The sequence below is a fragment of the Phalacrocorax carbo genome, chromosome 3, assembly GCF_963921805.1.
Source record: "Phalacrocorax carbo chromosome 3, bPhaCar2.1, whole genome shotgun sequence".
In the NCBI taxonomy this organism is placed as follows: domain Eukaryota; kingdom Metazoa; phylum Chordata; class Aves; order Suliformes; family Phalacrocoracidae; genus Phalacrocorax; species Phalacrocorax carbo.
This window is the reverse complement of record NC_087515.1, coordinates 59256924-59284221: the sequence shown is the minus strand read 5'-3', so window position 1 is coordinate 59284221 and position 27298 is coordinate 59256924. Positions and strand designations below refer to the sequence as shown.

At 42.1% G+C, this 27298-nt stretch overlaps 2 protein-coding genes across 3 annotated transcripts; both read left to right on the top strand.

Annotated features, from left to right (window-relative positions):
- Nucleotides 1-1306: 1306 nt before the first annotated feature.
- On the top strand, nucleotides 1307-16804 carry MTRF1L (mitochondrial translation release factor 1 like). Of its 2 annotated transcripts, none has more exons than XM_064447062.1 (7): nucleotides 1307-1801; nucleotides 4673-4752; nucleotides 5970-6153; nucleotides 12159-12322; nucleotides 13269-13386; nucleotides 15194-15330; nucleotides 15800-16804. In XM_064447062.1, exons 1-7 carry the CDS (start codon nucleotides 1495-1497, stop codon nucleotides 16013-16015), a joined length of 1206 nt encoding a protein of 401 aa, XP_064303132.1. In that variant the 5' UTR covers nucleotides 1307-1494; the 3' UTR covers nucleotides 16016-16804. The 2 variants fall into 2 exon arrangements, with proteins under 2 accessions (XP_064303132.1, XP_064303133.1); XM_064447063.1 differs by having other exon boundaries at nucleotides 1675-1801; nucleotides 4612-4752.
- Nucleotides 16805-20139: 3335 nt separating this feature from the next.
- On the top strand, nucleotides 20140-25895 carry FBXO5 (F-box protein 5). Its single transcript, XM_009505931.2, has 5 exons — nucleotides 20140-20162; nucleotides 20771-21507; nucleotides 21827-21917; nucleotides 23124-23285; nucleotides 24803-25895. Exons 1-5 carry the CDS (start codon nucleotides 20157-20159, stop codon nucleotides 25052-25054), a joined length of 1248 nt encoding a protein of 415 aa, XP_009504226.2. The 5' UTR covers nucleotides 20140-20156; the 3' UTR covers nucleotides 25055-25895.
- Nucleotides 25896-27298: the final 1403 nt, after the last annotated feature.

Sequence of the window (27298 nt, the reverse complement as noted above, 5' to 3'; positions counted from 1 at the left end):
AGTTGTTGCTACAGTGTATTTTGGCAACAAACATTATTCAAAGTGGTGCATTTACAATCATAAGAAAATGTTTTTGTCCAACCATTCATTTTAATGTTTACTACTCCAAATAACAAATTCTCACCTTGACCATATTGCCTCTGGAATTCCACAATGGAATAAAATTTCCAAGTTTTCATTTCTGACGACTAAAACTACTGAGATGTACGAGAGTTACTCTTGCCTTTGATATTTCACTCATGACAATAACAGTTTATTAATGTATCATATGGAAGTTACTGTTATTCCACCAATGTAGTTTAATTGTAAAGTATGATTACCTAGTTCTGTTAAGACACGAACAAGGACAGAAGAACAGCAAAGACCTGGCTTTGACTCCTCCAATGATTGTAATATAAAATACTACCTAATAAAGTTTTATGGATAGTTGCACATTTTTATAATAAAGAATATTCTTCAAACTGTTTAGACAAGAATCTCATTAATGGTGTTCTCTAAAACAAGGTTACTCTGCCACCCTGTCTGCATACCAGAGGGGACATGTCAAGATGATCCCACAGCATCCATCACATCGCATTTACTAAACAACTGCATCTTCACTGCCTTCCAGTTTAAAACTCTGACATAAGACACTGTACTCAGATCTGTATTTTGTAAAAGGGTGGTCTTTCAGTCTCACCACTAATCTCTGCCCTTATTTTCTTCTTTCAGCTGCCCTTATTTTCTTCTTCTGACAACACATTTCTTTCTCTCCAAATGCTTAATTTTGCACCTGCTTTTACTGCGGTGGTATCCTTCCGCTAGTATTTGCAGCTACCCCCTCCTCCTCAGGGTCTTTTAATTCTGGAAATGTCTTTTGGAGCGAGATGAAAAGACCTGTAGAAGTAACCTGGACACCCAAACCCCCGACCGCAGCCTCCCGCGTCCCCCTCCCCGTCAGCAGCCATGAGGGCTGGCCGCCCACCAGGACACCAAACCGCCCCAGTGAAAACCGCCACCCCCGCGGGCTCCACCCCAGGAGCCCGGCTTCAAACTCGCGGCGTGTATGATTTGGCGAGGTTTGGGGTCTTGGGGCGCTTTTTTTTTGTGTGTGGGGTTTTTTTTTTTGTCAGAATGAATAAAAATGCCACACAGACGCCACCCCACCACCCCACCCGCCGCGCGCGCGCTGACTGAAGCCGCCGGCACCGCCACCACAGCGCCAACGCCAGGGCGGGAGAGCAGCCTGAGCGCCGGGCCCCGCCCCTCGGCCCGCCCTGCTAGCTCTGGCCAATCAGAGCGCTCCGCCTCGGGGCACGGCCCCGCGCGCCGAAGGGAGCCGAACACCTTCGTCCTTTTCCGCTGGCCGAGCTCCGAGAATTTCCGACTGCGCCCGATATCAGCGCCGAGCCTCCTCGGCAGCTTCCGGAAAGCCGGAAGGGAGGTGGCCGAGCGCGTTCGGGCGTCCCCGGCGGTGGCGGCGGAAGAGCGCTCGAGCTCACGCCCGTGCTGGTCATGCGGCTGCTCAGGCGAGCCCTCCGCGCGGCGCAAGCCTGCCGGGCCGCCGCGACACCCCCGCCCACCCTGCGAGCGGCGCCGGACGGGGGCAGCGCGGCGGGGCCGCGCCCGCTGCTGCAGCCGCGCCGCGGGCTTACCGCCCGGCCCGACTTAGAGGAGCTGTTCGCCACCCCCTCCTTACGCCGCCTGCTGGAGGCGCGGGCGCGGGGCGGGGCCGGGGCGGGGCCGGAGCTGGCGGCGCGGATCCAGCGGCTGCGGGACAAGGAGCGGGAGCTGCGCGACACGCGGGAGCTGGCGGGCCAAGGTGCGGGGCGGCAGCGCCGGGGGCGGGGCCGCGGCCGCCGCGAGCCAGGGGGCGGAGCCCCTTCATTTGCATATGCTTACGCGATTGGGGGAGCGCCCCAAGGGGGCGGGCGGGGGCGGCCGCCACGTGGCGCCGCGCACCTGTCAGGGCGATTGGCTGCGCGTGCGGGAGGCGCGGGGCGGCGGCGGCGCGCGTGCCGCGGTGGCGGGAGAGCGGTGAAACGCGGGGAGGGTTAAAAGCCTGTCAGCTGGGGGGGGGGGGGTGGGGGGGTGGTGGTTTCCTCCTGCCTCTGTTGCCGAGAGCAAAGCAAGCTGCTGGGCAGAGGTCAGGGTGCCAGCGGGTGCCAGCCAGTGGGGAAGGCTCAGCCGCGGGCGTGGGGGCTGAGGCGAGGGAGCCGCTGATACCTGGAGGAAGAGCAGCGTGGTAGCATCTATTTGACATAAAATAGAAGGTAGCTAATCAAGGATGGAAAGCTTTTTTTGTTGTTTTTCGATTTTTTTTTTTTTGTTGTTGTTCTTGCTGTCAGGCCAGAGCAGCGCGCCGCCCGCCCGCCCGCCCGCCCCGTTTCGGCAGTCGCAGGCCTTGGCGCCTGCCTGTGCTGCCTCCGTTCCGTGGCTCGGCCTCGTGTTGTGTTCGTAGCTGCGCGCTTTTAGTGCTGCCGAATAGTCGTTATTTTTTTTACCCTGAATCAAACTTCATTTTGATAGGTGTTAGAAACCAAAATGCAGGAAAGGCGTACTTTAAGATCACTAAAATGTTCCCTAGACCGTGTAATACTTACTACTTTGTTAAATACTGATTAGTCCGAAGTGTTAACTGTAGTCAGTTATTCTGAGTAATGGAGATGGCAAATGGTCTTCCCCCCACCCCCCTGTTCATTTTCTCCCACCTCAGATTGAAAAGGGAGAAATGGTTCCTTTGAGCAAACTAATCATTGCCCCAAACTCACTGAATGAAATGGAATGGAAGATTTCCCCCCCCCCCCTTCTTTCAGAAACTGCTGAAGAAGCCAGTGTCCTCAAAATCAGGCTTAGAACTTCAGCAAAGTGGAATGGTCACAAGGGCTTAGTCAGTAACTTGGAGCACTTCTGTAGTTCATCCTTAAAAATATTTATATATGTTCTTTTAAACTGATTTTAGAGCCTATGTTACATTCGCGCCTTAAGGTATGCAACTGCTATTAATTGTTATATTAGATTATTTCTTAATCGAATAATAACTGCATTTTCAATAGCTGATTTGATGCTAATAGATCTGTAATTCCTTAATTTTTATCCTTCCCTCTGTTGGCCTTAACGACCAGCTCTTCACTAGTCAGTAGTTACTGTAGAGAAGTGTAGGTAGTTCACGATGATCGAGTTTACATGCTTAAAGAGTTACAGTTAGTCAGGTAGTCAACCATGCATGCTTTTAGCCAGCTGTAGGTAAAGCATGCTTGTTGTTTAAACCCATTAATTAAAAAGCTAATAATGAATAACCTTCTTACAGAAGTGATGGGGGGGGGGGGTGGGGTGTGCGTGTGGTTAATTCACCAATATTAAACCTAAGTTGTAAGGTCAAAAAGTTTCACTTAAAATTGTGCTAGTGACTAAATGCGGTTACAGACCTGAAAAGGTGTGGCTTTATTGTAAGAGTGCACCTCCTGTCTCAGCTGAACGTATTTAAAAGCTTGCTGTACACAGAAAAAAGAAGTCTCATATATTATTTTTTTTCTTCTCTTGCTGCTGACTGTGCAGTTATGTCCCTCTGCCCACCCCAGTTCCCCCTTTTTCATTGTGTGTACCATTTTTCTCCTTTCTGGGGTAATATTTTTTTCTTCTGGGTGAGTGAGCTGAATCAGTGCAGATCAGAGGCTGCTTAAGATGTTGATTTTTTTTAAAAAAAACTTTTTAACTTTTTTTTTGGGGGGGGGAGGGGGGGACACGACACACACATACATCTGAAGTTTTATATTGACCAGAAAAAAAGGGAACATTTTAACGTATTGAAACTCTAGTGCAGAAAAACAAGTCTTAACTGTAAAGCATTACTGTTGATCAGTCAAGTAACACTTCGAAGTTACAAGTTCCTCTTACTATGACAGACTTCTTCCATACCTTTGTTTTTAGTGATGTGTTAGAAGTTTTGCAGCTGTTCTGGAGTAAATTGACAGAGACAGGTAGTTGAAACCGCTACTGTTAGCTTCAGATTTTTTCATACAATGATAGGGGTGATAGCCCTTTTAATGAAGAGTGTCAATTGTGGAGCTGTTGTGTTCTTTAGATCCTTGATGTCATGTTGAAATACAGAAAGTAATTTCTCAGAATCACAGAATGGCTGAGGTGGGAACTGGCCTCTGGAGATCATCCAGTCCAACCCCCTGCTCAAGCAGGGTCACCTACAGCAGGGCACTCAGGGTTGTGTCGACTCGAGGTTTGAATATCTCCAAGGCTGGAGGCTCTACAACCTCTCTGGGCAACCTGGGCCATTGTTCAACCACCTTCACAGCAACTGTTAGTTTTTTGTTTGGGTGGGGGTTGTTTTTTTGTTTGTTTTTTTTTTTAGTTTTTTCTTTTTTTTTAATATTTAAGTGGAACTTTTTGCATTTCAGATTTTCCCATGTCTCATCCCTGAATATCAGAAAATACTCTTAACATGTACTGTGTATCTTTTACAGATCATATTATTGATCTTGCTTTCTGACAGGATTAGTGTGTTGGGGGGTTTTGTGTGGTGGGTTTTAGTTTGGGGTTTTTTTGTGGTTTGTTGTTTTGTTGCTTGGTGGTTTTTTTTTTTCAGTAGAGTAAGTTCTTCCTGTGGTTATTTTTCAGAAGGTTTTTCTGAAAGTCGCACTGATAAAAGTCTGAGGATTAACCATACTCAATATTCCAGATGAGAGCGAAGATTTCCAGAAGCTTGCAGAAAGGGAAATCGCCTCCTGCGAAGAAGAGATAGCTGAACTGAAACATGAGGTTAGATCGCCCTTTAAAAGCCTCTATTTCCTTGCCATTCTTGAATTAACAAAGCCAAATTGTCTTCTCATCAAAATAAAATGTATACTATAAACTCTTCTCCTCCTCCCCTCCCTGCCATTTATACTTCTCAACTAGTGTCTGTTATCTAAGGAAAATAAAAAATGGAGATGGTATAGAGATGGCCCATTCGTAACTGCCTACTTGTATCTGAAGTTGGTTGCATCGATACATCTTCATAAGTAGGTGCTACAGTTTGTTTTGCCTGGGTGTACCGCGATGGGTGTCCAGCTTTTCATCTATTGGAAACGTTAAACTTGTATCACACACACTAATGGGTTTGAAAAAAAATATTTAAATACGATGTAACTACTTTAGACCGCTACCTTATATAGGTTCTACATAGTATCGATGTTATTTAAGGGGAAAATAACAATGTTTACATTAACTGTTACATATTCTTACTGTTATTGGTGAAGTAGAAGCTGGTATTATCACCTTCTTTATTCCTTCAACAGCAACACAACAGTCACTTTATAAATAATTTTGTAAATATTTAACGATTTTGCCAGAAGTAGTTGTCTGTGGAAAGAAATGTCACCTAATGATAGTAAAGAAAGATGATTGAAAAGCATTTGCAAATCATCCCGAGTTTTGATCCAGCCTGCAAAATTGTGATACAGTTTTTTACTTGTAGTATATCTTTCTACTACAGGTCAATATAAGGCTGGCTCTCCCTTTTTAAATAAATGAATGAAACAACTGAGTTGTTGTTGAAGGACTGTCCTCCTGAACATCCATGCCTTCTTAGCTCTGCAGTTGAGACCGGGCTAAAAGGGAATCTGATGGGAAGGGAGATGCAAGAACAGGCATGTATCCTGTGGTGTCCAAATGCTGCGGTGCTTCTGATGGGTGAAGCCTTCTGTGAAGTTTTGTAGGTCTTGAGAGAGACCTATTTAGCTCCTGTGACTGTGGACAGACACAGGGAGCCTTCCTGCAGTGCAGCATCCCCCCCCCCCCCCCCCCCCCGCCCCTTTCCTGGCTGCTGCTTCTTCACTGCAAGAGGCATGAGAAGCCTGTCCTCTGGGAAACCAACAAGTTAGTGCAGGAGAATGCAGCAGAGACTGATTACAGACTTGTCCGGCATTTTATCCTATCTCAGTTGTGGGTAGCAGTGTCAGAGGGAAGTCTTAGCTGGGTGTTTTTTGTATTCACAGATCGTGTTGCTTTTGATTCCTTCAGAAGAAACAGACAAGAGTGATCTTGTCATGGAAGTAACCGCTGGAGTTGGAGGGCAGGAAGCCATGCTGTTCACCTCGGAGATATTTGATATGTATCAACGATATGCTGCCTATAAAAAGTGGAAATTTGAAATATTAGAATACTTTCCCAGTGAAATAGGTCAGTAATAAAAATACTTAATCTTTGTAACTCTTTAAGTTGAAACAGTCATTCATATGGCACTTGAATTTCCTGACTACAGGAAGCTAATTTGCACTAACTTAATTTTAGAAGTGGAAGATTGCTTGAATATCTGAGTACAATTTTCCTCAGCTTCTGTATTTGACAATGAAATTCCATTTCAGAAGTAGTATTAAAATACTAAAGTGCTAAAAAATAAACCTTGTCTTCCAGTAGTTTCAAAAAGTAGAAGTGAAACTAAGTGCTTGGTGGAAGAAAATTCAGAACGTGATGTAGATACGTTGTTTAGCTTTATCTTTTTTACAAATACAGATTATATATACTTTTTTCTGTGCTGTTCCACTTAGTTACTTAATGTTTCTAGTGTTGATAGATCAGTTTGGTGGCAGGTTGAGAGTCTGCTTATTACTATGGATCCCTTGGCAGAGAGGAATCAGTATAATCAGAACTAATCTTGAGGTTTAATCTAAAACATCTTTAATTTATCTGAAATAATATCATCTGGGGATTTATATAAGGAAACAGGAATTTTGGATGTAGCTCCTCTGTAAGAGCTGATGGGTGAGCAAAGTGGGGGAGTTGTTAAGTCTTTGAGTAGAGAGATAAGAGACCTAATTATTTATGAAAGCCTTCAACTAAAATTTCACAGGTAGTCAGTTTAACAGCTTGATGCCAGCAAAAGGAGATGTTTTCCCTTTCTGCCCTTTTCCTTACTGCGCCTCTGCCCCTGTGAGCAGTCCTACTTTTTTCTTTTTTTTTTTTTATTTTGCTTGTTTTGATGTCCTTTCACTTAAACTGGCAAAGACTTTGCTTTTCACAACTGGGATAGTTTTTTGCCTAGTTAATGTGTTAAGTCAGTTCTCTTGAGCCTTAGGGGCAGAATAAGATAAGCAGCAACATGGGGCTGAATGCAAGGAGGTCGAAAAACTGGATCTTCTGGTGGTGGTGTGCTGTGAAGTTGGTTCACTGCATATCAAGGAATACTGTTTTTGCAAAGATGGGGATCAGTAGGTTTACACAACAAATTGAGGCAGTGGCATATGTTAGTTAATTTTAGCTTAATCCAGTTAGTATGTAAAGTTGTTTCACAAAGATCAGGCTGAAGTCTCTGTGCTGCTGCTGACTTCTTTGCATAGGCACTTGTGATTATGTGTCTTTCTCAGCCAATCCAATTGAAAAATAGGACAAAAAACACCTTGACTAGTTTTCAGGTAATCCAGCACAAGAGGAGAAATGGGCATGGGGGAAGCAGAAGCATGTGGCTACTGGTGGTGGCAGTGATAAAACCAGGACATCCTTTCAGCAGCAAGAGGTTCAGTCAGTTTAAGCAATCCAAAACGTGCCCGACCAATGGCAGGGATTTTGAGTTTTGATTGACAGATTGCTAGCCATGTTTCTCAGCAGGCTAAATATGCTAAGTCTGTCTGTTAACTGATCTGCAGGCTTACTGCTATCCATGCTGTTGTGGGTAAACTAGCACATTTTGCTTACATATTACTGTGGAGGTAATGCACGTATCATAGTGGGCATGGATCAGTAGATAGGCACTTACTGTTCTTGGTGCAGATTAGTTGTGAAACTTTATGTGTATTCATACTTTAATCAGCATTTTCTTCTTTTTTAGTGAAACTTTGAAGAAGAGATGAGAAAAGCTAGGATGTTAGGGTATGCAATCTGTCAGAAAAACCCTAATCTTTCTTCAGCAAACACTTAAAATAATTGCAGAGAGATTTTTAGCAAGCTGTGAGAAATGTGAAGTGTCTTCTCACACTTTTGTTTACTTATGCCATATTGTGGATTCAGTCATATTTTCAAGAACCTTGAACCCTTTCTGTTTCAACTGTGTAAAAATTCACAAAAAATAAATATCCACAAATCTCCTAATCGAGCTTCTCATGCCAGTAAGCTACCTTCCCCTTCTAATGAGTGTCTTCCTGTGCCCTAAAGACCCTTCTTGCATTAGTACACTTTTTGATTCACGGTTATATATTGAGGGATTAAAAGAAAGTTCAAAAACTGGACTCCATGGAAGAAATACAGTCAGACATCACAAATTGGGAACTTGAAAATCTAGGTACAGGCTTGATTTGTTGCCTGTATTCACACTTCATAAAAAGGGAGGCCCATGTCTTCACCATTCAGATATGCCCATACGATTTAACTTAATATGAATTTCACTTCTGGGTTCTTAGTCTTTAGTAGAATTTGCTTTTTAAAAATGTTATATCTGTAAAATGTTTTAATAACTTGAAAGTTCTCAGGAGGTGACTTACTTCAAGTTGGTGAACATGAACTCAGGTATTCACAGTATGGGAATCTCCTAGAGTGGCTGCTGTGGATTCAATTAATATACTTTTTTAATTTAATGACACTTGAATTCAGTATTGTCTATTATCTAGATTTGTTACTATTAATAAACTTTTTTTATGGTCATTTGTCAAGTAAACTGTCTGTACAGTCTGAGTGAAGATAAAGGCGAGAAGCAGCTCCATGTTAAAGCACAGCTTGTTGCTGAAAGAGTAAAGTTATATTTATCCTCATTCATGACCAGGCAAATGCTTTGCCAGGAGCTGAGCCGGTTCAGCCTTCAAAGCCAACAGAAATGTTTTAATTTTTAAACTTTTATTTTTAAATTTAGTGGAATAAACATGGTGCTGGTTAGATGGGTGTAAACAGAATGGGGGAAGGGTCTGGGTCACCTTTATTTCATATACTGGGGGAGAGGAGAGTTCCCCTTTCTATTGAGGCAAGACCTAGATGGGGTAAACCCCAGCAGTCACATACAACTTCACCTTCAGAGTACAGTTTCACAGTCAGCTTAAACAAGGGCTGTCCCACCTTCCAGCCAGCTCTTTGTTCCTTCTCTCGCTCAGCTCTAGCAACTTGGAAGCCACGGTGCTAGTTGGGCCAGTCCACTGATTTGGCTTAAAAACTCTCTTACTGGATAGTTTTCAGTCAGGTCTGACTCCACTTGCAGTCCTGTGATTGGAAGAGAAAGGGAGTTGCGCTTGACTACCCTTTTGGTGAAAGCTCAGTCCTTAGACAAGGAGCCCACACTCTCAGAGGTATTATCTATAATGCCTTAATAGGGAAATTCAAGTAATATGTTAACCTAGTATATATCTAGCTGTATTTTCTCTTTGAAACTGCTAGGCTTTTAATGGATATATATTTTAAATTCTTTTGTCTTGCTGAGGTCTTGCCTCTGCACTGAAATGAATGTTTAGGAAGGTACAATGTAAATTTAGAGAAAAATAAAGGCAACCCTAGCCTTTGTCAGCCTCTTGCAGTGTATTTTCTGATCTTACTTGCATGACTATGTTATCAAAACTGACGAGCTAGAAATTAAGTGGGAGGTAGGGGCATTATAGGCAGCACTGCCATTGAAAAGCATGTTTGAACCCTCAGTGTTTAAACTATGCTGTGCTGAGTAAGAATGGAGTTAAGGATGATTGCTGATGACACTAGGCTGTTGCATCCTGTTCACACTCCACTTTTATGGACTGCATGAGCAAAAGCAAGGTCCTACATTAGAACATCCAGCTCCCTCATTTCAGAGAGCTCCGGAATTTGGCTGAAGTCTGAATGTGAGCATGTGTGAACAACGTGAATGTTAAACAAAGCTACAATTAAGAACTGGTTTCAGTCCACTCTTAACTGATTTTATTAACTTACCCCAAGAGATGCCACTGTACAAAAATAGCACGTTCATGATTTATCATACATTAAAGCTCCAACCCATGTGATGTTATTTATCCATTACCTCTCACCCTGTAGTGGCAGGCAGAGACACAGATATGGGACTTTGTCTCAATCTGTGTATAAGAGGACACATAAAAAACGAGTGCAAATGCATACCCTTGTTCTGTGCATACCAGCTTTCAGGACAGAGAGGGGTATTTTAATTTAAAGGGGCAAGCAACATGTCTGCCAGGGTAAAGAGTTGGTTGAAATTTCTTTGGATTTGACTGCATTTCATATTAAACCTGTGTTGGTAATAGTTGATTCAAAGCAGTATGACAGAAATACCTGTCTTTTGAAGCAGTTTCTTGGTCATCTCATCCTAAGCACTACGATGCCACAGGCACACTGCTATCACCACAAACTTAATCTCTCCTGAGCGTGTCACGGATGTGGCTGCAGCTCAGATAGACAGACTGTACCCGCAGTATAGATATATTACTGCCAAGGAGAAGTGAGGGAGAAAAGACAGAACATTAGCTTTTGCAATGAGCTGATTATCACGTAATTAATACTTGTCAGTAGTGCTGTAGCCTTGTGGACATTGACATTATTTTTACTCCTGATATAGTCTGGCTTCTTTCTCATGTGCAGAGGTTGCTTATGATACTTGCTTTTATGTGTAAAGGAGTAACTATGTTGTCTTACTCAGCTACATTAATTATTTTAGGTTATATGCAATTCTTTTAGAGTAGAGAAGAAATATTTTGTTATTTGAATAGCCTTTACATAACAGTAGAAAGATTTCACGCTACCTGTTAGAATGAAACTTACTGATCTCAGCTGAAGATAGTGACAGGTATTCTTATTTGTTAAACTACATGCTTTATGGTCAGATTTACTCTAAGCGTGATGGATTTATCTTACAGAACTGATGGTAGATAATGACTGTAAATTAAATCAGTGAATGTTGAACGGTGCATTTGAATCAAAGTGGTACAGATTTCTGCAACCAGGAGGAAAATTTTAAAAGTCAGAAGAAAAAAAAATGAGATTAAATAGAAAGGAAGGGGCAGTTTAGGGCTGTTTCCCACAAATATGACTGTAAAAGGAAATATGTTTTAGTAAAGTTATGAGGAAATGTTAAATTTCTGTATAAGAAAAACATTTGCAAACCTTCTCCGTGGAGGTGAAGAACCTGGTCTACGTTCTGGCTGATGATTTTTTCCTGCTCTGCAGGGCATTTTCAGATTCTACATTGTCTATTTTCCTTTTCTAAAAAGCTGCTATCTGGTAGGTTTCCTTAGTCTAGAGATAGCCTAAAACAGTATTTCTGAGAAGTACGTGCCTCCTTTTCCTTGGCTGCGGTTTCATGTTGCAAGACTTCAACAGCAATACTCTTTCAGGGCTGCCTATCCCCCCCTTAATCATTCCCTTGGCACACCATCTGCTGTGCTAAGAATGGGATCTGGGAACTGAGCTGCGTTAAAAACCAAAACGGGTGAAAAATTACATTAATTTATAGTGCCATCACTTCTCTGATCCTTCAAACAGTTACACTGGCACGACTGAAGGGTTTGCACGCAAGAATACCATTACCTAGTATTGCAACACTGTTTCTGTCATGAAACTATGATTGTATTGGGCTTTACTTCCAGGTTCCAAGCTGCTCAATGCTAGTTTTAGTACATTGTGGTCAAGTGTTTTGCCACATGTATTGGTAAGAGGGGCAGGAGTTGGAGTTCTGCTCGCTCCAAGGGGGTGAAAGATTAAAATGAAATGAAAGAGCAAAGATGAGACACGGGTAGGATGCACAGAGGAGAATGGATAAGTGGTGTATGAATGATACTCATCCTTTAGTTAGAGTTGTTTTTTTCCCATTGAATGATAAAGTTCTGAACTAACTATAAAAAAATTGATGTAGTTTCTGAAGGTGGCTTTCAAAATTTGATCTTTATGTAAACTTACTACTGGTGTTAGAGTTCTGCTATGGTTTATGATTGTGCGTGTACCTGTATGTACATTGTTCATAAACAATCTTCATGTATATATAAAAAATAAATTGGACTCTACAAGAATTTGACAGTCCTTTACTTGAGATAGTGTGTGAGTATATATGTCTGGGTTTGTTTTTAAGAGCTTTCTTCCATTTTCAGTATAATTCTGCCTAAGTTTTTAAATGGTAAATTCATAATTTTAAGAAACAAATGACAGAGATGTCTAAATACACTGTTTGAAATATAACAGCATAGTGCCAACAGTTTTTCTTACAGCTTTACAACTGTTTTTCTTCTTTATTTAAGGTGGCCTAAGACGTGCAGTTGCCAGTATAGCAGGTCTTGAGGCTTACAAGTACATGAAATTTGAAGGAGGAGTGCATCGTGTTCAGCGGGTGCCAAAGACAGAAAAACAAGGACGAATTCACACCAGCACAATGACTGTTGCAATATTACCCCAACCCACCGAGGTAATATTTATCTTTTAGTATAACAGACTTTACCATGAACAAAGTTTTAACATGCCTTATTGCCGATACCCAACTGTTTTCTGTCTCTCTTGTTATTCTCCCCTAATGATTTTTTTCAAATCTTAGTTTTAAACTATGTCATGTTTGTTTGTTTTTTTGTCTAGGGGGGTGAAATAAAGAATTTCTGGATTTCTGGATTTCTTCATAATCCTAATCTCAAGAAAGTCACTGGCAATTTACTTCATTAGAGCTTGAAAATTCACTATCTTCTTGCACGTTTTGTGGAAAACTTTAATTTTTTTCCAAAGTAACAAAAGGCTGAAGTAGTTAAATAGAGCTCTTAGAGATTTCTTTTAGCACCTCCTCCGCCCCATTTTTGTAGTGTCCTCACTTTTCGCTTCCAAAGGGTGATAATTCATTCTCGCCATATTTGCTTGGTTAAAAACGACTGGCTAAGAATTAAAGCTTTGTTTTGATCTTTGTTTCATGTTGACCTAGCAAATTGTCAAAGATGTTACTCCTTCCTATTCTCTCCCGAAGTTGTCTTGCTCCTTCCTCCCAGAGACCATCACCCCATTCCAGAGTCAGCAAAGGGAATATGTTCCATTTTATCTAAAAACCATCTGGTCAAGTTCAAGTAATGGTCAACTCTGCTGGAAGAGGGTGCAGAGCTTTCAGAAGAGGCGGAAGATCAGTGCTAGGGGGTGATTATGTCTTAAGCTACTATTTGTCCGATTTCCTGGCTTCCATCATGTCGCATTCCAATCTGGCTACAAGGATTTATTGCTATATTTGTAAGTGGATGCGAGCTACCACTCATAAACTTTAAAAAGTTTGTGCCTTATAAAATAAACCAACTACGCATATTTGCAATCTGTCTAGAGAGAAACAACATAAACGTGTTCTTTTTTATTTGTTTGCATGTTTTTTCTGTCTCCCATAACAGATGAGACTGCAAATTAATCCAAAAGATCTACGGATAGAAACAAAGCGAGCTAGTGGAGCTGGAGGCCAGCATGTCAACACCACAGACAGTGCTGTACGGATAGTCCATATTCCAACAGGTTCTTCATTTTTTTTCCTTAGTGCAAGATCTATATTGCAAAACTACTGACAGAATTTCTTTAGAAACAATGGTTTAATTTTCAAACCTGGACAACAGTAGAATAGAGTTTTCGTTTAGTTTTCACATATTTATAGTACTCTAAATGCACCATCTTGTGCCCACTCCCGTTTGTAACAGTGGAGACTACTGGCTTCAGTGGGTAAGCGATCCATTTTGCCATTAAGCATGACACTCTAAAAGTATCCAGACCAGTTTCTTATGAAAAAGTTATATTAAGCTTTCAAATAATGGAAAAGAAACTGAAAAGTAGGTTAAAATCTGATGATATGCCCTTTCTTGACTGGTGTCCAAAAGAGAGATTGCTCTATTTCCATATTAAAATGTTGCTTTTAATTGCAGAATCTACTCAGGATGCTGGCTTCCATTTGTCTGCTGGCTCTTTTCCCATAGGTTACACACATAAATAGGAGGCCCATCCCCAGAGCTCAGATTAGGAAACGTAAGAGGGATAAGATACACCCTCAAACGTTACCTGATTTTAGCTATCGTATCTTTTTTTATTGCCGTTCCTAAGCTTTTTACTTCCCTTTGAGCAATCCCCGACAGCTGCCTTGACTTCCATTGCTTTTTAACTTTTCCTCTTCTCTACCACAAACATTAGTCAGGCTTTACAGCCCCAGGGTAATCCTGAGTGCCCTTTATCTTCACGTATCCAGATTTTTGCCACCTATTTCTTGATTTTTTTTGAAGACATGAATCCATTCTGCAGTTTTTGCATCACCTTAGTAAAGCAGAAGGTAAACAGTGGAGAGGATAGAATTCTGTTCAAGATACGGTGACAAAAAGGCACTCCAGATTCAAAAAGTTTTGTATTGCCTGCATGTTTGGAAAAAGAACCCACAAACTAAAACCAGCAAATGATCTTAGTTTTTGCTGAAGGCAGTTATTAGTGTTTGTTACAGAAATCTTAAAATGTATTGCAATTTTTTTTGTGGTTATGCACTAGAGATGGTTCATAGGGGGTTTTATATCTCACCTTATCTCCTGACTTTTTCCTATTCCACCTTTCCCTTCTTCATTGATCTCTCTTCCTTTACAGTTGTCCTGTTACTTCTTCTATTTCTCTCATCCTAACTCTTTTTATAAACTTTTGTTGCGATCCAAAAAGTTGTTTGTAAACAAGTCTTTCATAAAGTAATGCTATGCAATCTTATAAAAGTATACTGTAATCTTACCAGAGTTAATTAAAATAAATCCAAATAATGACTTAGCTTGTGCTATCTTCTTCCTGTATTTCTTCTCCCTACTCTTTTCTTAGGCTATTCACTTCTCATCTTAGCTTGAACTGTATATTTTGGGGGAAGAAGCCACACCTTTTTTAAAGAAAATAGTGCCCACTTTTGTATATTCTGATCATAGTCCATGTACTCACTATCTCATGTATTTTACTGCTCCTTAAATCCTAAATTTCCTGAAACTGTTGCCAAAAATTACGAGTATTAAAGGTGTCTTCTGTAAGTCAGATCACATGACACATCTTTTATTTCATTATGTACCTGTTGTCCAACATATCAAATCAAATTTCTTGTCTTCTGGCTTAAAGCACCTGTACAACTCAGCCTGCACTTCTGTCCCAAAATGTATCGTTAGACGTTAATAAGCCTGGACTTCTACATTCCCAGTCCCAAATAAGTATTGAAGAAAGAAACAGTTCATTGTAACATAATAAAGATCTTCTAGAAATTGCAAAAACCTTTTAGTATATGTTAACTGTTAACTGTTAAATGTCATGATATTTTTGGTAGGGATCATGTCTGAATGTCAGCAAGAAAGATCTCAAATTAGAAACAAAGAGAAGGCTATGCAAATGCTATGTGCTAAACTGTACAACGCCAAACTGGAAGAAGAAACCAAAAAGAGAAACAGTGTTCGAAAGATTCAAGTAAGTTTCACTTAGTAAAGATATAGTAAAGATATAATTCTGTATAAGCATGTGTTCTTGGGGTAGCTCCTGTGCTGAACTGCAAATAGTGTATGGAAATACAGACGAACAGGAGCCCAGGAAGGACTTATAGGAGGAAAAAAATTACAGTTCTACTTCAGCAACGAAGGTTGTATATTAGCCAGATTTAAAATTTCAGTACTATGTAAATTCTAGAGATCTAGTGAAACAAACTGGATTACAGCATGAAGAACCAGATTAACATTAGAAAAGGATACAATAAAATTGTTCTTTTACATGTTCGAGAACAATTATTGCAACTACTGAATTGGTCTGAGTACTATGTAACTGTAACAAATTTTGGATAATCATGGGAGGAAGAGAAAGCTTTCACTTTAGATGCTTAATCAATATTTAATCCTTTTTATAACAAGACAACAATGATAAAATTACTCTTCTTGTCTGATAGATTGGGACTAAAGGAAGATCGGAGAAGATCAGAACGTACAACTTTCCACAGGACCGGATTACTGACCACAGGATAAGCAGATCGGTGCATCATATTGAGTGTTTCATGCTAGGGGAAGAAGTGCTAGATGAAATGATACAAACTCTGAGAGAATATGCTGATTATGAATCTTTAATGGAAATTATTTCAGAAAATGAAAAACAGAATCTACCCTGAGCATTGCTCTTTGTCAGCCCATTACAACAGATGGAGGCATTTGTCTGCAAAGGAGCTTCTTGGAGCACCACCCAGAAAATGCAACTCCTTTTCAGATCACGAAAGGCACCACAACTTGTTTCCTCGTGGCTGATAAACAGTCTGATTGATAAACGGCTTTCTTAGTTGCTGAGTAAAAGACTTTATTACCTTCATATGAGACATTATTGCTGCAGCAAGCCACTTAAAAAGTAAATTTGACTGGGCCAGAAGGAACTGAAGTTTTTAACTTTCTCCACGCTCAAAAGGTACGTATTAAAAAAAGAGCTTTTTCTAGTTCCAGTTTTCATTTAAACAATAGTTTAAACGTCAGTACAGTGTCAAATAGCTTACTTGCGAGAACAAAAAAATCCTGTTTTGTTTGAGTGATGGGAAGAAAGTGATAAATAAATGACCCCGCTACTAGTCTGCATATTTGTTAATCGCTTATATGTGGCATGGGAGGGGGAGTCAAAATATATCTCCTTCATGTTTTCATGGTCTTCTGGCCGTTATTAATAAAGACAAAAATTGTTTAGGAATATCCTTTCCTCCAATAAAAAAAGCTGTGGAAGCCAAGTGACAAGCTATGTAGGTGAATTGTTTTTGAAAAGGATGTTTCCGTTCTCGAGTCAAAAGTGAAAAGGATTGTTACAATATTGTTTGGCTGATATTTCAGTCTCCATTCGGCTTCAGTTCCATTTCTCCTTTATGTTTTTCATTGACTCTCCAGTTTATTGATTTTCTAAACATTACATGATATGAACGGCATCTTACTGTTTTTGTCTATTTATTTAACAGCATCTTGAAACATTTGATCTGTGAAAGCAAAGTAAAACTTTTGCTTTTCTAATCTACTGATACATGTGCACGTGTTTATATCTGTGGGTAAAGACTTAACCTTTATTTTAGACTACATTTTACAATCCCAAACATGTATAGCAATACAAAACCTACAGCTTCCATGCCACATTATCCCATCATGCATTGTACTTATGCATGTGTGTATATACACAGAGACTGTACTTGAAATATAAATACCAGTAGATAAGAAATTGGAACCCGAGGAAAAATGCTACCATGAATATAGGGGTGTTTACTTTCAGACCTCTAATTAAAATTAATGTAAGAAGTTAGAATAGGAACAAAGTAAGTTTGCGACAGCTAGCTTATAGAAATGCATTATTTTAAAATCTTATATAAAAATCAACTGATTATTATCAGTTTATTATATTCTTTTACATTTGAGCTGCGGTTTGAACCAATGCATGTCAAAAAACCGCATAGAATCACTTAATACGTTTATCAGCTTTGTCTTCTAGAAAATACTGCTGGGTAACAATGATAGAGTTCCAGATCTTTTAATTAAAGGCACATACATTAACTTCAAATGTAGGAGTGCCTGTGTGCATAAGGTGAGGCATACGTATTTCCTATTGGTAAGTGTGCGACCTAGGTCTAGATTTACTCCAGATTTACAACTCCCAACTGGCATGTAAGGAAGTAAAAATAAATATTGATGCAATTTGTGTGTAAAATAATTAGCTATTGATTGGAGCAGAAACTAGGACTGAAGTCTTTATTCCTACCAGATCAGTACTGTAAATGGAAGACTATAGAGCACTTGGGACAGTCATCTTGACTTCACTTAAAGCCGGGCTATCTTATACCAAGTGGTGGATGGAGCTTGCGATTCCTTCTAACTTCAGCTCCATATTCCTCCAAACAAAGAAAGGGCCATCAGCCAGGTCTAAGCACTGGACTACTGCATGAAACTTACGTAAGCGTTCAGGTCTTTGTCACTCTAGACCTTCCCTGATGTTCTGGCCGGTGGCCTGCCTGGCTGGATCCTGCCTGGCTCACAGCCTCCCCGTTCCCTGAACGGGCACTTGCTGTGTCATTGCCCTGCAAGTGGCCGGCCTCTGGTCAGCGCAAAGAGGGCCAGATACCACGTGGTTCTGGCAGGAGGCTGGCACAGGTATCCCAGAACTGGCATCTGGCAGGGTCATACAAGGTGGATGTCACTATCTTGAGTGGTACCTCCTTGGCCTGTCATGGCAAGCTTTACTGCGTAAAGACTTGAAGTCCCTTTCTTGCTCCGTGTTCGGTTTAACGCAAGGGCTGCCGTCTCCCTGCAAACGCAACCTCCCTGAGGGGTGAGAAGACTATTTTCAGCAGCGGCGGGTTCCCTGCAGCGGTGTCCGCGCTGCTCAGCTCCCAGCAGCGCTCCTCCTCACTCTGCCAGCTACTGCTCACCTTGATCACGCGTTAAAATCAGTGCCACTCTCCAGCGGGGAGGAGGCCAGATGTACGATCCGCCGCCGGGCTGAACAGCCCCGTCCCCGGCGGAGGAGCTTTGCGCGCCGTGAGCGCGCGCTGCGGGGCGCGGGGAGGACGGGCGGACGCCAGGCGCGTCCGTTTGTAAAAGCCAAGGCAGAAGTGGCCGGGCAGCGCCGGGGCGTGTGTCACCCCCGCGGCGCGGGGGTCGGTTGTTCCCTTAGGAGAGCGACGCGAGACCCTTCGGGGGGCGGGGGAGGGGAAGAGGGGGCGGGCGGGCCTGTCTCCCGCGCTCCGCCCCCGCCCATTGCGGAGCGCGCGCGCGCGCGCCACCACCGCACCACTCGCCTCCCTCCTTGCCGGCCGAGGAGGGAAAATACGAGCCGGTACGGCTCCGCCCTCGGCGCTCCGGATTGGCCCCCGCCTTCTGCCCGCCTCCCATTGGCTGCGCCGCCCTCGCCGGCGGCGTTTGATTGGCCGGCGCGGTTTTGGATACCAAATTCAAAGTTTTTAAAAGTGCCCGGCGAGAGCGGCCGCGCACTCACTGCCCGCCGCGGCGCAGCCCTGCAGGTGAGGCCGGGCGGGTGGCGGGGCTCCGCGGCCGGGGCTCTGCGCGGGGCCGGCGGGGCGGCTTAGGGCTGCGGGGCTCCGCGGTAGAGGGTTCGGGGCAGCGGCGCTCCGCGGTGAGGGCTCCGTGGCTGGGACGGTGGGGGCGGCCGGCCTACGTGCCGGCGGGACTGGGGTCGCTGGCGGCGGCGCGAGGGGCGGCGGGCGGACCGGGGATGGGGATCCCCGGCGGCCGCCCGGACCCGTCGCCCTCCCCGGCCTCGCCCCGCAGCTATCCCGCCGGCGGGACGGGACGGGGCGGCGGCGTATGGGCGGCCGCGGAGCGCCCCGGTCCCGCCACCGATCGCCGCACTGCCCGCCGCGCACGACCGGGGCCGGTCCCGGGCCGGGGTCCGGGATGGGACGGGGTGGGGAGCGCAGCGCAGCTCCCGCCGGCGGGCAGTGGCGAGGGGGGAGGCGCCGCGCCGCGCTGTCTCCCGCCCGCCGGGCCATGCTGCCGGAGGGGGGCATCCCCCGGCGCGCTCCTGCCCGCCCCTCCGCCACCATTTTAGGGGGAATCCTCCCGCGCGGGGGAAAGGGAGACCCCCCGAGAAGGTGCCGGGTGCGGTTCCCGGGGCGGCGGGGCAGGGCCGGGCCGGCAGGCGGGCTACCTGCCGCCGACCCGGGCCATCTTGGGCGCTGGGCGGGAGCTGCCTGACAGCGCCGCGGGGGCCCGCGGCTCAGCCCGCTCTGCCGGGGGGGGTCGGGGCCGGCCCTGGCGCCCCGAAACGCGGCGGCGGTGGGGCGGGGGGACATTTCCCAGTTTTGCAGGGTTTCAGCCCAAAAACTCCTCTCTCGCGGCGCGCAAGCGAGGGGGAAAGGGGAGGAGGAGGTTAGCGAGGGCTTGTATCTCTCCCCCAGCTCACACTGTACAAAGCCATAAGCCTTTTTGCTCTTTTCTTCCAGCAAACATAGGTACGAAGAAAGGACTTTTTGTCCGAAACGTTCATGAAACTAGTTTTTCTCAGTTTTTTTTTTCCAAAACTGCTGGAAGTGCTTTAATCTCTTAAGCTCCCCCTTTCGAGCTGGTATTTTATTTTTCCTGCGGATTGCAAAGCATGCTGAAAATAATTTTCCCCTTCGATTTAACACGACGGAGATGGCTTCCTTCAGCCCTCACCCATCCCCCTGCAATTGTTAATACAGATAGCACCACACTTTTGGGGGGAGGGGAAAGAAGCAGGGGAAGGAAAGCTCAATCTCCCTATAATACCTATCGATCTCCCACTCTCTTAAAATCATGCTTGTAAGTAAACTTTATTTCACTTTGACCATTGTTTAGGGGTCGCTGCTTTCCACTGTAATTTGCATATGCATGTGAACACTCAAGCTTTTCCTGTGCCCCCCAGCTTCCTCCCCTTTAAAAATGCCAGATGCCTGGCTGCCCGAGCAGCATTGCCTCTGGCCTTGGGTGCAAATTTCAGGCTGCTCTGGCCTGGTTATACCGCTGCATGGGCCTGCTGTCACTCACGGACCTTCTGCCACTGGTGTCCCTTGCAGGGACTGCAAATGTCCTCTGTGTGTCGCTGCATTTAGGGTAGGGATTGGAGGCATTGGTGTGTCTAAAAGTAATCTATACTGGTGGAATGGTGGCAAAGTAAATTACTCAGTTTTCTCGCCTCAGTTATATGCTGCATAAAGCTGTAATTTTGAAAATCTCTTGCATAGATTTAATGTGTGGCTGTTCAAATCCATAGTTGCGCTAGTTGTCTGTGTTCTAGACACTAGAGGGTGAGTTAGATAAAGCTTAAAATTCATAATGCAGAAGGAAGGTGTGATCAGTTCGTTATAAGAAAAAGAATTTGTGATGCAGTTTATGCTGTGTTGTAATACTGTCCTTGTTATTTCTTGCAGGATACAAACGAAATAATGAAATCAAACCGCAACCACTCTTTCAAAATGAAACGTGATTTTGGTTGTATGTCTCTTCACACTGAGTTTGCACCATTGAAATCTGCTGTGGAGAAAACAAAACTGGGAGAATCCTGCCCCTTGATTTATGAGGAAGGTTTTTGTAAAAGCTGTGCTGAAGATCATGAGAAAATACCCCTTAGTGACTCATACCATGCAGCCACCAGATGTCTAGATCTTGAAGATGAAGGAAGACCTGTACATAACAAAGAAAACAAACAAGTAACCCAGAGACTTGATGAAGGTATCTATGAAATGGAGGCACTGGAAAACAGTAAATTTAATGAGGACAGTGGTTATTCCTCTATGTTAAGTAATCAATATGCTGATGCAATAGAACATGAGGATAGTATACCTTTAGCTGGGAATCTCTGTGGCACACCAAAGCATTATCTCATGAAGAACCAAAACCAAGCACAGTTTTCAAAGAAGACTCTGTTGCCAGTAATCCATTACGAAGAAATGATTTGCTCAACTTTGAAAAAAAGTGGTAAAAGAAATCTCAAGTCTTGGGCTGCAGTAGACAAAATTGTTTTTAGGGGAACGGTTGAACTTTCTAACCTAATTGGCAAGAAAATGGGATTAGATAGAATAGACATTCTTGCTGAACTCTTCCAAAAGGACCTGAGGCATATATTAGCAAACATTTTAAGGCATCTTGGTGAGATGGATTTGATAAAGTAAGTATATTGATCTTACTGTATTTCATTGGGAAAGCAAACAACCTAATCAGATGGCTTAAGAATGTTTTAGATATGGGGCTTGTGACATTTACTCAATGGTTAGTATTATGTATTAATACATTAAAACATGGACTGTCAATGTAAGCCATGGGATATATAGAGAGAATGTCTTCCCTAGAAAGCAAATTAAAGACTACAACAATGAACATACCCCATCTTCAACATGAAAGAAAGAGATTACATAATTATTCCCACTATTAAATAAGTTTTTTCCCTTTCCTAGGAGGTAACTGATATGTTTGTATTGTCATTGCAGTTTTGCCAAAGTCAGCACAACATGGCAGAAGATTCTGCAAGAAGATAAATGGATTTTCCAGATGTATAGTAAAGCTGTGAAAAACCTTTCTGTAAGTTTCTGCACTTGTTAGATATTTCAAACCTAAACCAGCAGTCTTTCTGCCATGTCAGGACTCCTTCCAGCCTTAAGGATCACAGAAGCGTTTCTTAGACTGAAGACATTGTCACTGGAGTGTCTGAGTTTGTCCTTTTAGGATGCCCAGTCTCAAGTATTGCTAGTCACTTCGCTGTCTTTGGAGCCCAGGGAAGGCTGTCGGAGGATGTTACCGAAGGAGAGATGGAGATGTTCTTAAGAGCTTTTGCATGTCCTGGCAGACAGAGGAAGGCAGGAAGGAGAGGGTCAGTTCCAGCACTGCCCCTGGGCAAGCCCTTGAGGCTCTTAGCAGAGGCTTGCTTACTTCAGTGTCCCCACTGATCCAGAAGGGACAGAGACTGAGAGAAACCACTCAGCTGACTGTGCGAACCAGCTTCTCTGTTTATACTTTCTAGCAACTGTCTCTCAAGTGCAATGTGTTGGCTACAGAAAACTGAAAAGCTTTTTGCACTGTAAGCTGTTCCTAATGCTCATTTCTCCTATGAAATAAAAAAAAGATCCAACCACACTAGCCTTGCACGTTACCAAGGCTAAAACACTAGGGGTATTTATCTTTCTTGAGAGATAGAGACACAATGAAACAAGGCTTAGGATCTGCCACAGAATAAGGTAGTCAACTAGTTTGAATTTTATGTAGTATATTACAGTGGTAGCCCGTTGGGGTGAAACAGTTGGACACCACTGAACATTCATCCCATAAATTTTTTTCCTCCCTGCGATTGTATGGGGTTTTTTTAACCTGAACTGCAAACTTAGAAAATCGTTGGGAAGATTTTACTTCTCAGAAAGAAAACTCCAAGCACCCCTCTTCACTGTGAAGAATTAGAAACATTGCTTTGTGCTTTAAAACATTGCAGTGACTAGGTTACGTGCTCTGCCTAAATAATTATGAGGTGTTAATATGAAAGCACGTTGCCTTATGTAATAGAAGATGGTTGGTTTTGGTGGTATGAACTAGGGGTCTGTTCTCTGCATTTATAACAGCAGTGACTGCAAAAGCTAACGTAGCATTTTTAGCATGCTACTTGGCAAGACGCTTTATTATTGGAAACCTTCTAGCCAGGAGGAAGGATCAATAATAAGTTGTTGACTGCCATTAAACAAAAAGTGAGTATTAGGTAAGTCTCTTCTCAAATTGTATTTTTGTTTTTCTTTTCATTAGAATGGCACTAAGGCACCAGAGCATGCTGCAACAAGGGAGTATGTTCTCTACCGAGCAGCTTTAACTTCCATTCAGAAAGCAACCCCACCAAAGAGCTTGAATAAAAAAGGCACCAGATCCAAAGCACCTAAGAATCACAGCAGACTCATGGAGTTTTCTGAGGTAACTGGTGATTTCCATTCATCTTTAATTTCTCACATGTTGTCTGGCACATGATCAGCTTGTAAGCTGTATTTCTGAAATTAGTATCTCCAATCTGAAATGCTTGTAACTCTTACTAGTATGGCTGCCAGAAATTTGCTTATTGAGCCTATTTTAAAACAATGTCAGGAACTAAGTGGAGAATATTGACACACTGGGATATTCTAAATATTTTACTTTTTTTTTTCCTCTGGGTGTCTAAGTACCCTCAAAGTGGCTTAGTGATTGGGGTTTTTTGGCTTATATTTTGGCTTGGATCAAACATGAAAAAGTTCAGTCATTTCTTCTTAGTTTCCATGGGCTTATAATGAATCACATGTTTTCCAGATAAGCAATTCCACAAAAACTGTCAATTTTGCTTCAACATTGAAGGGCAATTTTAAAAAGATCAAAGACTAAGCAGTTCTTATTTTTTAAAAACTAAACAACTATTTCTCTTGTTCATTCTATGCTTTTTTCCAACTAATTATCTGACATTAAAATGGCTTTAGCTACATATTTGTAGTGTGTCACGAACATTTGGAGTTAACAACTGCCAACAGCCTAAGTTTCCCTTCACCTTGTTATTTTTCTTAAGCTTTTTTTCCCCACAGATCAGTGCAGTTCTACATTGCGAATATCTTGTAAGACTTTTAATAATGTTCACTGAAAGTCATTGCTTGTTAATAAGCAACAGATTTTCCTAACCAGAAAAAGGTTTTATACTCAAAATTCTTATTCTGCCAATTGGTGCAATAAGAAGATATGATTGCACTTGAAAGTATGATCGAGCTGCTGTAATACTACTATATAGCACTTTGTAGCTTTAGGAATCTGAAAGTTCAATTGTATACTGAAGTAGCAGTCTAAAATTCTTTCCCTGATAAACCTATACATATACACACGCATTTAGATAATAAAAACATTTTGCGTTTAACAACTGAGTGATATAAGGTGTTATACAGGCCTATAGTTTTCTAATGCTGAATGATTTTGAATCGTGGATCTGGTTTTGTGTCAAAAATCAATCCATTGGACAGAAGTAGGAATTGCTTCCATTTGGTGCCTCAAGCCAAATGCCCCACAGCTGAGATTTTTGGACACTGTTCACTTTTCAAAAATGTTAATGATCTAAATGGAATTCTGATTTATTTTCTTTTTTAATTAAAATCAAATAAATCTCTGTCCTTGGATGAGATTTGGAGGGTTCAGGAGGGCTGTTTTTCTTACTGCTTTGCATTTAGTCTGCCTGTCCTTTAAATTTAAAATGTAAAGAATTTTAAACTGGATACCTCTGTTCCAGTCCAAAGTACCTGCAGTTATAGACTGATTATTCCTGTTCAATCTCCATCAGAATTTGATACAACCAGAATTAGGCTAAGTTTGTAATTCATATCTCTGGAGTAGAAGTTGTAATATGTTTTGTGGCAATTAGATAACATCAGGGAATGTTTGGGGTGTGTATTTACCCTGCACTCACAATATGCTTTTTCCAACAGGCTGCCAAGACCTTGAAAAACACTGAAAGCCTTAAAGTCTGCCTTCGCTGTGGCTCGCCTGCAAAGTATGACTCCTATCTACAAAGAGCGACGTGCAATCGTGAAAATTGTGGCTTTGACTTTTGCACAAAGTGCATGTGCAGCTACCACAGCTCCAGTGACTGTATGAGTGGCAAACCAGTGAAACCCAACTCTAAGCTAGGGCCGCTTCCTGGGACTAAGAAAAGCAAACAGAATCTACGGCGATTGTGATCCATCCATCCCCCTACAAATTGTCAGATGTCCCATAGAAGTTTTTTTTAGGATATGAAATTATCCACAAAGAAAATCAAACAAGAAAATGCTTTCTGCTATTCTATATTTTTAAAAAGGTTAATTTTATTATTCCGTTTTACTATTCGGTTGTATTGAAATTCCTAGGAATCATCAAACATACACATTTTAAAAAGTCTTACTGATCTATAAATTTAAAAGGAAATTCCGGATATGGAGTCTAATACCATTTTAAATGTTGTCCTGACAGTTTATCTATTGTGTTCCAGTCCTCAAAGCACCCTACAATAATATTGAACAAGACAAAGTTTTGGCAAGCAGCCTGCCACGTGTAACCCTATCAGTCCCTGAATACCCGAAGCAGAAAGTGTAAACTGTGTTTTATTTAAATGTTTACTCTTGTTAAAAAGTATTTTAAAAGCATTTATAGTGCGATGTCAAGTCAGGTGAGTGAAGTACCTTTTAACATAAAATTATGAGTGAGTCTAGATTTTATTAGTTTCTTCAAGGGTTTACCTTAATTTTAAAATGTGAAAGTTCATAATACCATTTCCTGTGATTGTTTACCTTACGGTGAATCTTAAATGGTTGTTCTTTCTTCATTCAGAAAGTACAGGTTTTCCTTGAACTGAGGTGACACCCTTTACAACTTAAAAAAAAAGTACTGTATCTTGGCTATACTGCTAAAAAATACTTTGCCAGTTTTCTAAATAGTAAGACAATTTTTAAATATTTGTATATATTTGTAAATGCTACTTTAAATATTATTCATGTTTGTCTTGTAAATGTGAAAATAAATTACTGTTCTCAACAACTTGGTTGGCAAATCTGGACTTCCTATTTCTTATCTTAAGGTTACTTTTCATGCTCATTTCTCAAGTTTTCTAGTAAGTGCTTCTTAATGTTAATTTAACAAAGAGCAAATCTCCTGGTTTTGTGTAAAACTTATTGAATCCATTTTTGTGCTGTGTTCTTGCAGCTTACCTAAAGGCTCTTAGCAGTAATTACTGGCAGTTTCCAAACCAAAGCATTCAATGGAAAATTTTCTATTGGCTGAATTTATGCTACTGTTGTAGAAATAGCTCACTGTCAGTAAAGTCTTTGTGATTCCACAGCAAAGAAAGGCAAGCACTCAAGAAAAGGACTGATGATTTTCTGGAGATATCTGGGGTTTGGGTGTGTTTTTCCTATCAATAAGTAGATAACAGTCTGGGAAGGCAGCATTGTAGGTCCTGCTCTTTGGACTGGGACAGCTGTTACGTACTGCATGGCAACTTTTCCTGCACTTGTTAATTTTCCATTTGTGATGGCAGTGGTAGAAACAGTTGAGCAGGACCTCTAGCATTCTGTTTTTATGTGGCAAACTTGATCTCCTAACCTAAACCTGAGACTTAAGAGGTCAGCTGAGTTATATCAACAACTTTCATTCCATAAACCTATTTAAATCTACTTACAGATATGATCAAGATCTGAAAATGAAAGGCAGAGGCCTTCTATCCTATTATACCTTTTTCTGGTAATTAGACCATACTGCCTTTACCAGTCCTGCAGGTCAGAAGAATGGTGTTTGTATAGGAAATAACAGTCCTCAACTAGTGGATGTTGGTGTCTCCAGTATTGTTTGAGAGACATGGAAAGAAGAGAGAACAGAACTGATTATAATGCACTCCTTTTAAAAAATTTAAAGTTGAAGAGATCAAAAAGCAGAACAGGAGGGAGGGGGGAAAAAAGGGAGGAAAAAGCAGTGATCAAGGGCTTTGACACGTGTGCGACCACAGTGAGTCTGTTAGTAGTCTGTAGGCTGAGCACAGATAAGAAACATTATAAGCAAAGTTTGTTTTAAAATTTTCATCTGCTGAACTTTCTGCATCCTGAAGAGCACAGATATCTTAACGTGAGCTGGACAGAACTGCCCTTTTGTGCATTGATTTTGAGAATTAGGCTGGTGTTGCAGAGTATGATACATATTGAATTAAAAATTGTGTGCCTGTTTTGGAGTGAATGTGGATGTCAAAAACTTAACAGGTTTACCTTTTCAGGTTTTGAGATTACTAAGGGGAACTCTCCACTCTATAGTAAGCCTAACAACTGTATACAGAGAGTGAAGAACAGCTGCCTTTTTGTTGTTTCCTGTAGAAATTTATCTGCTCATACAGAATTTTGAGGAAAATTCCTCATTACCTTCAGATAAGGGGAAGAATTAGACTACATGGCTTCAGTGGT

Excerpts from the sequence above, each read along its gene's own strand:
- MTRF1L (XM_064447062.1), top strand. The coding sequence starts at position 1,495 with ATGCGGCTGCTCAGGCGAGCCCTCCGCGCGGCGCAAGCCTGCCGGGCC. Across the intron at positions 1,802-4,672 it reads GCGGGAGCTGGCGGGCCAAG|ATGAGAGCGAAGATTTCCAG; the intron begins GTGCGGGGCGGC and ends TCAATATTCCAG. Across the intron at positions 4,753-5,969 it reads TAGCTGAACTGAAACATGAG|ATCGTGTTGCTTTTGATTCC; the intron begins GTTAGATCGCCC and ends TTGTATTCACAG.
- FBXO5 (XM_009505931.2), top strand. Across the intron at positions 21,918-23,123 it reads AAGCTGTGAAAAACCTTTCT|AATGGCACTAAGGCACCAGA; the intron begins GTAAGTTTCTGC and ends TCTTTTCATTAG. Across the intron at positions 23,286-24,802 it reads GACTCATGGAGTTTTCTGAG|GCTGCCAAGACCTTGAAAAA; the intron begins GTAACTGGTGAT and ends TTTTTCCAACAG.